The sequence below is a fragment of the Rhamphochromis longiceps genome, linkage group LG20 (assembly GCF_057381845.1).
Source record: "Rhamphochromis longiceps isolate RC_006_pf linkage group LG20, R_longiceps_female_GT1.1, whole genome shotgun sequence".
NCBI classification, from domain to species: Eukaryota; Metazoa; Chordata; class Actinopteri; order Cichliformes; family Cichlidae; genus Rhamphochromis; species Rhamphochromis longiceps.
In genome coordinates, this window is record NC_140576.1 from 21,487,225 (window position 1) to 21,500,655 (window position 13,431).

At 40.1% G+C, this 13,431-nt stretch overlaps 1 protein-coding gene across 1 annotated transcript; it reads left to right on the forward strand.

Moving 5' to 3' along the window:
* Window positions 1-3,668: 3,668 nt before the first annotated feature.
* On the forward strand, window positions 3,669-5,201 carry cebpb (CCAAT enhancer binding protein beta). Its single transcript, XM_085394660.1, has one exon. The coding sequence runs from the start codon at window positions 3,847-3,849 to the stop codon at window positions 4,723-4,725; it is 879 nt and encodes a 292-aa protein (XP_085250786.1). The 5' UTR covers window positions 3,669-3,846; the 3' UTR covers window positions 4,726-5,201.
* The last annotated feature ends 8,230 nt before the right edge of the window (window positions 5,202-13,431 follow it).

Consider the following 13,431-nt stretch of genomic DNA (forward strand, 5'->3'; position numbering starts at 1 on the left):
AGGTGTGTTGTGTGGACAAAAGGTATGGCTATAGATTCATTTCCAGTAGAGAATGACCTGCTGATAGAAATCTGTGAGTTTAACTGATAAAGAACTGCAAACAAAGTCTGTTTGAGCCCCTTTTCCAAAAATCACACTGGGAATAACGTTCAAAAGTAGTGTCTGTTCAGAATGAAGGTTCTAAACCATCTCAGTTTGAAGTACTATTCGTATTATTTAAAAAAATGGCATTAGCCCCAACATCTTTATAATTTTTAACCATATCACATGTTACATTTATGCCTCCAATGGTGTAGTGGTTAACACGTTTGCTTAGCAAGAAAATTTGGCTGGCTCAATTAAAGCCAGACACAGCCATCCATTTTGGAGTGTGTGTCCATAAGCACATCTGTTGTAATAAATAAATAAATAAGCATTAAAAACCTATGCCAAATCAAACACGTGGTGCTATGTGGAAACGGAGTAGCTGAAAGCTGCTTTTATTGCTTTGCTATGTCCCTCTGCGGCAATCAGTTTAAAATGAATATTTTGAACTGGTTTATATTTCTTATACCAACACAAATATTCCTATTTTCAGTTCCTATCTCATCTGTATAATTCCATAACATTTCACTTCCTTTTAAATGTGTATTACATATTGACTGCAGGGGGGACTCATGCAGAGCCAGTATCTCACATTTATTTATATTCAGCTAGAGACCTGAGGCTTTGGGGAAGTGGTTGATCACATGGAAGGTAAAAGGGAGTTAATGAGTTCATTTTTCAGATAGAGGGTTGTGTCATCTCTCTTTTTTTGACACATCGTGAAATTTTAAACCAAAACCTTCATGACTCAGTTGGTTTTAACAGGTCATAAAAACTTCACACCTATAGAACATTTTATGGATCAGTTAGTGGTTTTAGATCCACAGAATAAGATAAATTCAACTGGGGTTCCTCAAGGGTCTGTCCTCAGTCCTTTATTCCTTAACCTTTACATGGTTCTGCTTGTTACTATCATAAGGAATCATAATATATCCTGCCATTCCTACACAGATGATGTACATTTGTACTCAGCATTTTCCTCTGATGATCTTACCTGCACTGATGACATTAACTGCTGGATGCCTCCAAACCTTTTAGAACAGAAACAAAACAGAAACTTTGTTGTTGATCCAAAAAGTCAGAGACAGAAAAATGTGGTCATGTTTGTCATCCCTTTCTCTGAAATACAGCGTGAAAAACAGCAATGTTACCATTTTGGACAGTGTTCTCAGTTTTGATGATCATGTTGATATTCTATTATCACATCATGCACTGTAGATCTATGTGTTTGTTTTTTTGTCTTGTATGTTAGGCACTCTGACAAATCTGACCTTTTGTCATCTGTTTTTTCATCACGTTTAAGCCTTCACTGCAACTATGTGTAATCACAGACATCAACTTGGCAACCATTATCAACAAAAGTGTTAAGCTGCTAAATCCTTCAGGTATTCCTTTGTTGACCCCAAATCTTGAGCAAGTGCCACATCACTGCTGAAAACAGGAACAGGTGTTACAGTGATATCTGTCACCTGTGATGCTTCAGCTGCGTATAAAGTTGCCAGTATATGCTCAGGTAAGGTGTCTTAACGGTTCATTGGTTATTTAAAAAATAACGTGACACATTATAAGATTTAAAACAACATGTGGCAGGTAATCCCTCTGATCCCCAAAGAGGAAAAATTAAAACCTAGAGATGGTTGTTTGGGAAATCCCAGTAGATCAGTAGTTTCTGAAATATTCAGACCAGCCACATTCAAAGTCATTTTAAAACACCTTTCTTCCACATTCTGATGCTCAGTTTGGACTTCAACAGGTCATCTCGACCATGTCTACATGCATAAATGCACTGACTGATTAGATGTGTGCGTTAACGAGCGGTTGAACAGGTGTACCTAATAAAGCGGTCAGTGAGTGTGTATTCTGCTACAAATAGGTCAGTGTATGCACAAACAGTCTCTGGGGGCCAAAAGCTCATACTTCAGACAGTTCTTCTTACTCTTGATGACGTCAGTGCCAGGGGAAATCCTTATATGGTCTTCGCAGTGGGCGCAACAACCTCACCCCTGATATTCAAATATTTACCAGGAACAGCCAATCAGAAGAAAGTTGGATTAAGTCGAGCGAGAAGGAAGCTAAACAGCTTGTTTCAGACAGTGGGCGAAGGGAGGCTTCTCTAGTAGCAGTCCAAACATGAAAATACAAAGCTGGGAATTAGTATAACAGGTTCCCTTTAATCAGAAAAACAGACACAAGTGAGATTTGTACGGCAAATGCGCCCAGTTTCCGCCATGTGATTGGCAGATTAAATATTTGTCATAGCTGTAGAAGAAGTGTACCTAATAATGTGGGGAAACGGTGATAGAAGGTTTTGAAAAAGAGGCACCAAAAGTGTTTCACAAATTAGTAACAGCTCAGCTGTGGGTGTGTGTAAGAGTCTGTCCCTTTACATAAATCTCATTTTAGTAAACTTGAAACAAGCGGATAGTTCTTTTAAATGTAAAAAAGAGAAAATGTGTATACGTTATTATTCAGTGATTTAACAGCTCAGGTCTACTTGAAATCAGATTGGATGTTGGCCAGGAACTCAAAACCTCGGTTTTGAGTCAGTTATAATGACTCTTGTCACCAGCAGGTGGCAGTAAGACTTAATCCATAACTATGTCTCTTAACTTCGCCGCTTAACTTCGCTGTTCACGCTGCATCTCGGGTTTCTTACAAGTCGCCCCCACCACACACACCCACCACCACCACCATCTCCGGTTCTCCATCAAAGGACCTTTTTTGGGAATTCTTTCCTTATCGGAATTGCATGTCTAAGAAAACAGATAGTGCTGACTGTAAATCCAATTCAGAGGCCACGTGTGACTGGTAACACTGGGATGTTGGGCTTTATTCTAGATTGTATGTTCTGGGAGAATTGTTATCTTTGCGCAGTGAGCCTGGGTTCAGACGTGGAGCCACTGGACTGTCATAGGTAGACATAGACCAGATTCACTAAATTTCTCATTACACCCACCTTGACCCTGATACAGTGCTGGAAGAGATGTATCATCTTATAGGGGTCTACCACAGAACAGCATACTGGTTTAATCTAGTCAGCTCAAAGGAAACAGCTGTCAGGGGCTGCGCTCATGAGTATCGTTGTTATGAGACGATTACGCACGAAGTTAGAAAATGGTAAACATGCCGAGTGGAATTTTTCCATTATTGTCGAGTTGATGAGATCTGACTGTAGAGGGCATGATGGGACCCGATGTCAGAACTGGTTTAAAATAATTACTAACATATGGTTTTGTTTTCGTTATTGCGCTCTTGGTTAAGTACTCACCGTTGTGCGATAATATTTTCACTTTTATTTTGCTTTTTAAGTTAAGTTTCGTTTTTTTTAAATCATACAAATGATTGCATTTCCTATCTTGACACTCCTGTTGTAGCCAAGTGCTACAATACCACCAAACAAACAGGGAAGGGGGAGAAAGACAGAAAAAACCGCTTAAGTGCTTAAACTTGCTTTTTATTGTGTTCAAGCGCAGTTCAGTGTGCCAAAGATCCTCGAAGAACAGCACAGGTTGTCCACTTGCCTTGCGCGTCACATACCTGAGCTCCGCCCCTCGCAAGAAAAAATAAAACCCCTCGAGACAGGAAGAACCTGTCAATTCCTCTCACTCCCAGAGCACAAGTTCTTCAAAGTAGTTTACTGCATGTTGTCACGGGGGCTATAGACTCACCACATTCAGACGCATCTCACAGCTCAACCCAAAACACACAGGGCGTCTCACCTCAGCCCTCCATGCTTCTGCAATCCGGCGGGTGTTAAGATCCATGGAAGTGGCCGGCTTCTACGAGGAGGGCAGCTTTGCTATCCACAGTAGAGACAGCGTTATCAGCCCCATCGGCGGCGGCTCATATTGGAGGCTCGGTGACTCGATGACGGAGCTGGGCATTGAAGAGCGGGAGAGAGCGATAGACTTCAGTGTTTACCTGGACTCAGCTTTGCACTACCCGCAGCTGGCGGCGCAGACGCAGCAGCAGCAGGGGGACGTTTTCACAGATTTCTTGGCAGAGAACAAGAGAAGAGTTGCAGCTTTGCAGAACTACAAGAACTACTCGCTACTGAACGAGCTGGAGACGAGCCAGTGCGACAACCTGAGGGACCCCAGGGAGCCCTACGCGCTAGGTTACCCGGAGCTGCAGGAAACCCGCGTGGATAGCGTGCTGAGCCCTGAACTCGGGAGCCGCTACAGACCTGCTGCTGCTGTTGCCGCCGACAGAGAAGACAGTCAGGAAGACGCAAAGATGGAGAACGGCTCGTCTGCTTTTGACATGAGGTCCTACATTCATTACCAGTCCACTAGTGGCAGTCTCGGAAACATCTCCACTGCGTCCTCGACTTGTTCCAGCCCGCCCGGCACACCTGCTCCGTCAGGTAAAAGCAGGTCACCATCGCACAGCGGCAAAATGTCAAGCGGGAAGGCAAAGAAACGTCTGGACAAGGACAGTGAAGAGTACAGGGTGAGGCGGGAGAGGAACAACCTCGCCGTGAGGAAGAGCAGGGACAAAGCCAAAATGCGCAACTTGGAGACTCAACACAAAGTGCTGGAACTGGCCGCTGAGAACGATCGTTTACAAAAGCGAGTGGAGCAGCTGTCCAGAGAGCTGGCCACCCTGCGCAACCTGCTCTCTGCCACCGGACAGTGTTAAAACACACACACACACATTCACACACCGGAGACTCTGCACGGATCTCCGTGCTGTTGTCTGATCATCGGTGGACTTTAAAGGGAATCCACTGTGCTGAAAACGGTACGCTTCACAGGTGAAGACGGCGACCACCAGTTTACAAGGACACTTTGAATGGGACTGAAGGAGTGGGTGCATGTATTGCGCAATCATTCACGACTCTTCACATGTCACCTTAGCTTTATTCTCAGATGTGATTTTTGTTTTCTTTTTGTGTGTGTGTATGCAGTATTTCTGTGCAGGTTTTACGTACATGCGAGTGAATTTCTACATTTTTTGTGTGTATTTGGAGCAGTGGTTGTCAAGGGAAGAGTTGTGCTGCAGTGAAATGATGCAACTCTTTGTAATAGTATTGGCAATGAATGAAATAAGTCTAATTATTTAATATTGAAAGGTGAAATGCTTTAATTGTACTTGATATTTTATTGAATTAAACAGATTTATACTTTGTTTAAACAATTTCACTTGTAAATCTTCTTTTTTTGTCCCTTTGAGGCAGGTGAAGGCTCAGACAGACAGAAAGGGGCGTTTGCTTGTCTAATGCTTACACTCATCATAGACTGACTGTGTAATACCACATATTTCTCTTACAACATATTGCAGATAAGAAACTGGCTCAGCGACAAAGCATATTCCTAATCTTTTAATTGAGGCCTGCGTACTGAAATACACCCCAAAAGAAACATGGAGCAGGAATTTGACGTTTCTTCTTGGAGATGGAGGACATAAAAAAAAAAGAAACATTACATTATATGTACAGTATTTGCTCATGTGGTGTATTCATGAAGCAGAAAATGGCACCCAGCGGTTTGATCAGAAGGTAAATAGAGAAAAATTGACAAATAAAATAGAAAGATGATTTTTCTTCCTGAAAATTAAGGGGGAAAAAAAGCTCTTTGAGTAAATCTGAAAGCTGTAGTGCTTCTGTTTACTTAATGATTGGCAGAAAAGTTCTCATATCCTGAAATACATCCAGGCAATTTATGATGAAACGATACTGCTGAGGGCAGCAAAAAGCATAAAAAAAGACCAGGTCACACTGCACGCAGCACAGAAATGTTGGCTTTATCTTTAGCACACTGCTCTGTCAATAGTCTGCAGGGTCCACTGCCCCAGAGAGGGGTTCAAGGTTGCATGGAAATTAATCAGCAACTAACCTCCTCGCACAACCTGAGGTCACGCTTCAACAGCCAAGATCTGGCTGGCAGCGAGCGCAAACCTTATTTTAACCCTCAAGTCAGGAAAAGGGAAAAATGTAGAAGTTTTTTTTAAAAAATGGAAGTAGGTTAGCTACAACAGACACAATAAGTTGACAAATGGTCTGCAGTGGAATTTACCAAGCCCTGACAAGGCAGTTCACTGTGTGCACAATATGAAACATATCTGTCACAAGCAAGCAAATCCCAGACTGAGCAGATAAAGAAAAGGGAGCACGGTGGGATTTTAAAGGATATCTATGACAATTCAGGGTGGAGAATGTTTTTCAACCCTTTCCTCAAACAGCGAAAAAAAAGTGCCTCTGTTAGGTTTTCTCTTTTTTAAGAAGTGACACATGTACTACACTGACAGTGAAGAGAAAAACGAGGGGAAAAGCTCACTTTATCTTCTCTTAATGAAGCATAAAAACTATGTGATGCTGTTTGTGTGCAGTGAGAGATGACATTTAGGATATTTCAACACACTCCATGATGAACAGTTTAGCTTTTAACTGTTGTGCAATATCCTCCCTTTCCAGCACATCACCCCACGAAGAATGCTACACCCACATTTAAATAAGACATTGTTGTACTCTATGTTCACGACAATGGCTTTAAGTGGTTGTGGTTTGGCTTTAATCCCCAAGGCCAATCAGAGAAACAAAGCAATGTTTCAGAGAAGCTCTCCATTGTTTGTCAGCAGGGCTCTTTGCTCCCGTTGCTCTCGTTCTCTCTGCAAGCGCTGGCACAGACTCCTTCAAACATTCTCAGCATACTTTCTTCGATGACCCCTTCGTTTTCTACTGGAGCCCCACTCAGTCTTTCCCTGCTTCTGGCTCACATGCTGACAGGCAAGAGGGAAATTCCCACACAGGATGACCTCTGTGCTTCAGTGTTTAGCCCGGCCCCCCATGTTCGCATTTTACCGTCAATGGGCAGTGTCTGACCGTAAACTCCTCATTGCATCACAGCTCCTCCAATTGGTCTCCTATAATCCAATACAAACACACAGGACACAATCACATTACACACACACACACACACACACACACACACACACACACACACACACACCTGTTATCCCACTGCTCACTTTGTACTAGTTGTTGTGAAATTGAAGAATTTTTCTTATATGTGAGTCATTCTTATATGTTAGCAGTTATTTGTTCCTCAGAACAATTTGTTATAATGTTGTAACAGATTGTGCTTTTCCTTAAATAAACTTGAAGAACTCTTAAAATTTAATTTATCTTTAATTTATCCCTTTTTCTCATTTGTTTTTAAAATCTCAGCTGACTGCAGCAAGAGCACACTCCATGTTTTATATCACACAGAAGGTTGTCAGAGTGAATTTAATACATTATAATGGAGCAAAAACAAACAAACAACATTTCAAAAACTACTGATTATGATTGTGATGCAGTGTTTGCTGAATGAAATACCTTTACAAACGAGGTATTTTATGACATGATATGTGTTCAGCTATATAAGGAGGTGACTGTGGCTCAGGACTGGATTGGTAGATCGATCCCTGACTCCTCCAGTAGTCCACACACTAAAGCGTCCTTGGACAAGACGCTGAACTCGAAGTTGCCTCCGATGCAACCATCATAGTTCGTGTGAATTAGAAAGTGTTGAAGCAAAGATAAAATCTCTGTGTGTCTGTGTGAATGAGACTTGTTACAGAAAGTCCTTTTAGTGCATGACTGAGTAAAAAGCTGCAATACACATTGAGTCACTGATCTTGCAGCAGATTTAATGTGAAAACATTTAACTAGAAAACTAGTCGACTCTCTGTGGAAGAGTTAAAGTATTTGTGTTAATTTTTCACTTTTCTACCGTCAGAACTGAGCAGACCAAAAATATTAATCGTATTATTAGATTAATAGTTTTAATTCTGTCATATTATCTCACAGACTGGTAACTTGTTCAGCATATTCCCTGCCTTTCGTCCTATGTCAGCAGTTTCATAAGAGCCAGCCGCCCAAGCTGGATAAGTAAGTGGATAGAAGGATGTTTTTTAAGTCTAGTATTGTTGTTGCTGCCTGCAGATGTTGCTTCATATTAGTATCCATCATAATCAGCTTTGTCATTGAGTTACAAAACACAAAACAACACATAACAATGATATGCTTGATATGTTTCTGACTATGAGTAGAAATCAGGCTGAAGCTTGTTGGGTTCTTTTAAACAACACCTTGAAAACTGTAGTTTCATCTTTGTTTGCTTTTTTAACGTGAAAGGCTCAATAATTCCCTAAAACATCTGGATACTATAGTTTTTAGCAACAAAATAATTCAAGCAGATCATCATTTGTTAACCAATATTTCCAGCTATTGATTTATGGCAGCAGGATAATGCACGTGTGGCTCTATAACATTAGTTTTAGTATTGAAGCTTTATGGTACAAAAATATAGCTAACCTATATATGAGCACTGAAGTATCTCAAGGTACTATAGTGGGGCCATTTTTGTTTTCTGTTTGCACATCTTTTGTGTGTGTTTTTTTTTTTTTAATTTAATTACCTTAAAACAGACGCACCTTTGCTGAGTATCTTGAACCCGGTGACCCTAAAGTACATGTGACAATATGCCCATGGAACAAATCTGGCTTTCTTTAAAATTTGGACCACCTAGTCGAAGCTGTGGCCTGTACGCATGAAACTAAACAAACAGTTATACTTCCACTGTGCCTGCAAGTTAACAAAGACTGCAACAGAAAGAAAAGTTCAAGGAGAAAGAGGGAGAATGAGTATCTTTTATCTGTACTGAGTGTGAAGAGAGAATTTTTGTTTTAGAAACATCTTTTCTGCTATTGTTTTGCTGTTTTAATCCACACAGCAGCAAGCAGTGAGTCACAGATCGGGTAGGCATCAGTCAGAGTTATGGCAAAAGATCAAAGAGCTTTTACTTTTCCTGGCTCAATGTTGAGGGCACTATATGGACCAAACTGTATATGAAAGGGCTGTATGAGACACACATTATTGATTAGCTGTGTAAAATACGTGCTCTTTTGGGCCCTTGATATGAATCTCATTTCCAGGTGTGTCCTTCAAATGAAGCTGGATAAAATTTTACTTTCTTGCTCTTCATACACTTTCTAAAGTTTACTATCTAGTAATTAAACAGAAAATACTTTTACATTAAAAACCCCACCATATTTCTTCTGTATTATGAGACCTGTACTTTAAATTTGCAAGAAGTTGTTCCCATGTTTCAAAGTGTTGCTTCATTTCACAATGCGGCCAACCATAAGTACAACTAAATCAAGATTCAGGTAACACCCAGTTTGGAGAACTTTCTTTGACTTGCAGTTGGTTCATTGAGCAACATTTGAGTAATGTGGGACTCTTAAATACTGAGAAATCGCTCCTGCCGAAATATCTGTACCTTGGGCAATCCTTCTAGTTTTAGTCTAACTTAATCCTAAAAAACATGTATCCATTAAGCTATACTACTATCGCAACACATTTCCTTAAAAAAAGGATTGATTTTACAAAGTGTCCACAAAATTGAGGAACTGAAGTTATTACTGAAGGACAATGCCACACGACACTTTTGACACGAGTGACAAATGCTGAGACTCGAAAGCTTCTGAGATTGGAAATGGAAAAAAAACAGGACATTTATATAGAGCTTTTCTGTTTTATTGACCAGTATAAGAGGTTTAAACTATGAGCCACATTCACCCATGCACTGCACTTTGTATTCTTATGTATTACCTTCTTATATATATATATATATCTAACAAACTAACTCAGTGATGGAGAGGACTGAGCAAGAACACATCTAAGACCTGTCGATATTGTAAAAAATGCGTATTTAAACCCTGTCTAAGTGTTCAGAGTGGGTATATATAGAAAAATGATCTGGAAGATAGATTAAGTGTTTTGAAGTTTTGCACTAAAAACATAGACCCTGTAAGTTAACACTAAAGGCAAACAACTATCAGAACTGAACCAAAAGTAGCCAAACCCTTGCCATTTTTTAGCAACAATGAAAACAAATATGTAAGGGTGATTTTAACACTGATTTTGCCTTTTTATTTTCAATTTTTAATTACAGTTCCTCCTCCTAAGTGAAAGGCACACCGGATATCCGGACCATGAGTTGTAACGGGAAGCCAAACCGCCTGAGATACGGTAAACGGACCAGTACATGATCTGTCTTGAAGTGAACCAAGATTTCAACATCTTAGTTCACTTCTGCAATTTTTTTTGCTGTGGATGACTGTGAAAATTCAAGACTGACGTGCAGAAGTGACTTGCGGTCACTACGCAGCAAGCCTCCCTGCCCAGATCTTGCATAAGAGCAGGCCATCCTTGCAAAACGAATGCTGGCTTAATTATTCGAGCAACGTTTGTGATCAAGAAGAGTTTATCCTAATAAACTCTCAATGTGTGAAAATGGAGAGCATTCAAAATGTACAGTACAAAAACAGGGATGATTAGAGAACTAAATAATACATCTTTATTCACATGAAACCTGAAAAGACTTTCATTTTCAGCGGTAAAGATATTAGGGAAAATCCACTTGAAAATAATTTTTAAAGTGTTTAGAAAGTCACAAAGTTTACTTACTTCAAAAAGCACATTTTCATCTTTATATGCAGTCTTACAAAATATTAAAATGCAATAGATTTCTGAGTCTTCTTGAAATTTGTGGTAATGTGATAATTCATTTGCACAGTTTACTTTTAAAGTAAAAAGGCCACAATGCAAAAGCATCCCAGTAAAATTTAAAAAACAAACAAACTGCATGTACATTTTTTACCAAGAAGCAGTCACCAATTATTATTAGCATGTTTATGTAAAATATTAGATTGTGTTTATTGCATGTCACAATAAAATAAGCCAATAGATGTCCAATGACTGCATAAATAAAAAAGCAAGTTAAACAAGTTAGGTAAATTTCAACTGTTTGTTTATTTAGTTAGTTATTTGTAACCACTAAGTAGGAGGCAGCCTTACAGCCACTTTAGGAACTGCTAGCCAATCAATAGTCAAGAAAGAAAATAGTCAAGAAATAAAGAAACAGAAATGTGCATCTGAGCTCGTTTAAACAGTCAAGACTTCATCACTCAGAGAAACTGACTCTAGGTATGACTGCATGCACTTCACTGAAGTAGGAATAAAAAAAAGGAAAGGAAAGGAAACACAACATCCCACTGATCTTTAAGGTAATGAAGTTTATATCAATATTGAAAGTTCAGTCTAATGCACTGTTCCTCAAAGCTGCCCACCAAAACTTTCCTAGATTACCAGACAAATGAATCGCCATGCACACAAAGCAAACATCCTGTTTTATTCTGACGACCACTCCTTGAAAATGTTGAATATTGTGGAAGTGAAAATTTGTCCTCTGATGTACTCGGTGTATTTAAGAAATTCCACTTCCATCTAGAGGTGTATGATAGTACTGATACCAATGTGGGTTTTGGTATCGTATCGATACTGGGCCTCTGAATTCTAGCCCACTGAATTGTGTTAAAAAACATGTAAAGAAAAAACCTCAAATAGTTTCAATAAAGTCTGAGCCTTTTTTTTTAATGATGGTCACGTCTATTTTATTCATAGCTTAAATCACATATAAACAAGAAAAGCTGCCCCACTTTCAAAATATACACAATGCTGAAAGGTGTGTTTTGTTGTATTAACTCATTATTGTAAAAAGTACAAATCGATGATTCATCTCACAAATCATGGGACACTGCTCTCCCCCATATAAGCGGCCTTTGTAAGTTAAAACTATCAGTATCGGCATTGGCATTAGCAATACTGGGCTTGCATTTACTTGGTAATAGATTAATAGATTGATACCAAAATTTGCAGTATGGCACAGCGCAAAAATATGGCGCCATCTGGATTACAAAAGCCCAGCTTAAACCAGTTTAAACAGGTAGTTGAAGCCGTTGGGAGGTCATATACCTCTGAGGCCGAGGGAGAATAATATAATGATGAAACACTGTACAGCAAAAACTCTCGGCTGATAAATAATCAAATCACAGACAGCAGCTTGAATTATCATAGTAGTAGTGGTGTGTAGGCTTTGACTGACATGATTACTCAAGAGGAAACAGGGTGTGTTGACGTGGGTGGCAGCCATGAAAACATTTCACTCACCCACACAACTATGTGGCCATCCTCACGTTCACGTACCCTTACCTTTCACCTCATTTGTAACAACAGCTTTTGGTAGCACAGACTCAGCGGTACACAACACCACACGCAACACTTCTTTTTTTCTTTTTTCTTTTGTTCCTTTCCACCGTTTCTACGAAGACAATATCAACAACAAACCCAAAGGAACACAGTGATGACATCTGTGGTGAGGCAGGTCAGCCAGCTTTGTTTACATGTCGACCATGTGTCGACGTCAAAGTCCTCGCTCCTTGCTGCGTTCAGCAAGAGGAAGGATGTGGAGCTTATAAGCGGGGAAGCACCGGCTCGAACCTCTTATTTACGCTATGACCTACATGCATGTTTTTACCCTATGATAGTTGATTAGTATATGTCGCATCAGTGAGAGTGTCGGTTGGTCCCAGCAACAGCAACGGGGGGGGCAGGAACAGGAACAGGAACTGCTCACGGCTGAATGTCTCAACAGAAACAACCAAAGGCATCAGCCTCTGTCAGAGAAGCAGCAAAACAGAGCTTTTCCATTTAACTTAAAAACAACATTGCTGCTTGGTTTGCAGAAAAATTACCCCCTGCGACTAACACATAAAAACACAATTTGACATGTTTGCGTGTAAGCTGTGCAGCTGCTTGGGGGGGAGCAGCAGGGGTGTAATCCAAGGGTTTTTCCAACCTCAGCGTCAGGGTGACTTCAAGAGGTCACAAGTTAACCTCGAGGACTCATCAGATGATGAGATGAGATGCAAAGTTCTGCTATATCCAGTCTTTTTTCTCACGTCTTTGCTGCCTTAAAACATTACATCCTTTTATTTGTTGCATACCTGTTTGATCTTCTCATGTGGTTTTTGTTTAAATAGCTACTAGGGGAACTAGAGGGGAAGTATCTCTGGGGTGGAAGTGGTAACTGTTTTGTGATAAAAGGCCCCAGTTACACAAAGCTTACAGTCCGAGGTCATAAATCCTTGTCCTTTTCCCCCCTTGAAGCAGGGATATCGAACTCATTTTACATCTAAAGAAGTTTGACTTTGTGCATTAAACTCCTGAGATAACCTAATATAAGTTAAAGAAGAGCAATTTCAACAGTGCGTCTCAGATTTTCTACATGATAAAGAGACGCTGCTGTAATAAATGAAAAAAATCAATCGGCAAGAGTCTTATATCCTTTTTCACATTTTCACATTTGCCCCATGGGCCGATTAGGGCGTTTGCAGGGCTGATTTTGGCCCCCGGGTCTTAGGTTTGACACCCCTGCACTAAAGGATATGTTAAATACGAAGCACCAGCAGCTCATTACTAATTACCTATTTAAAAAAAGTTTAGACTTTGTGTAAAAT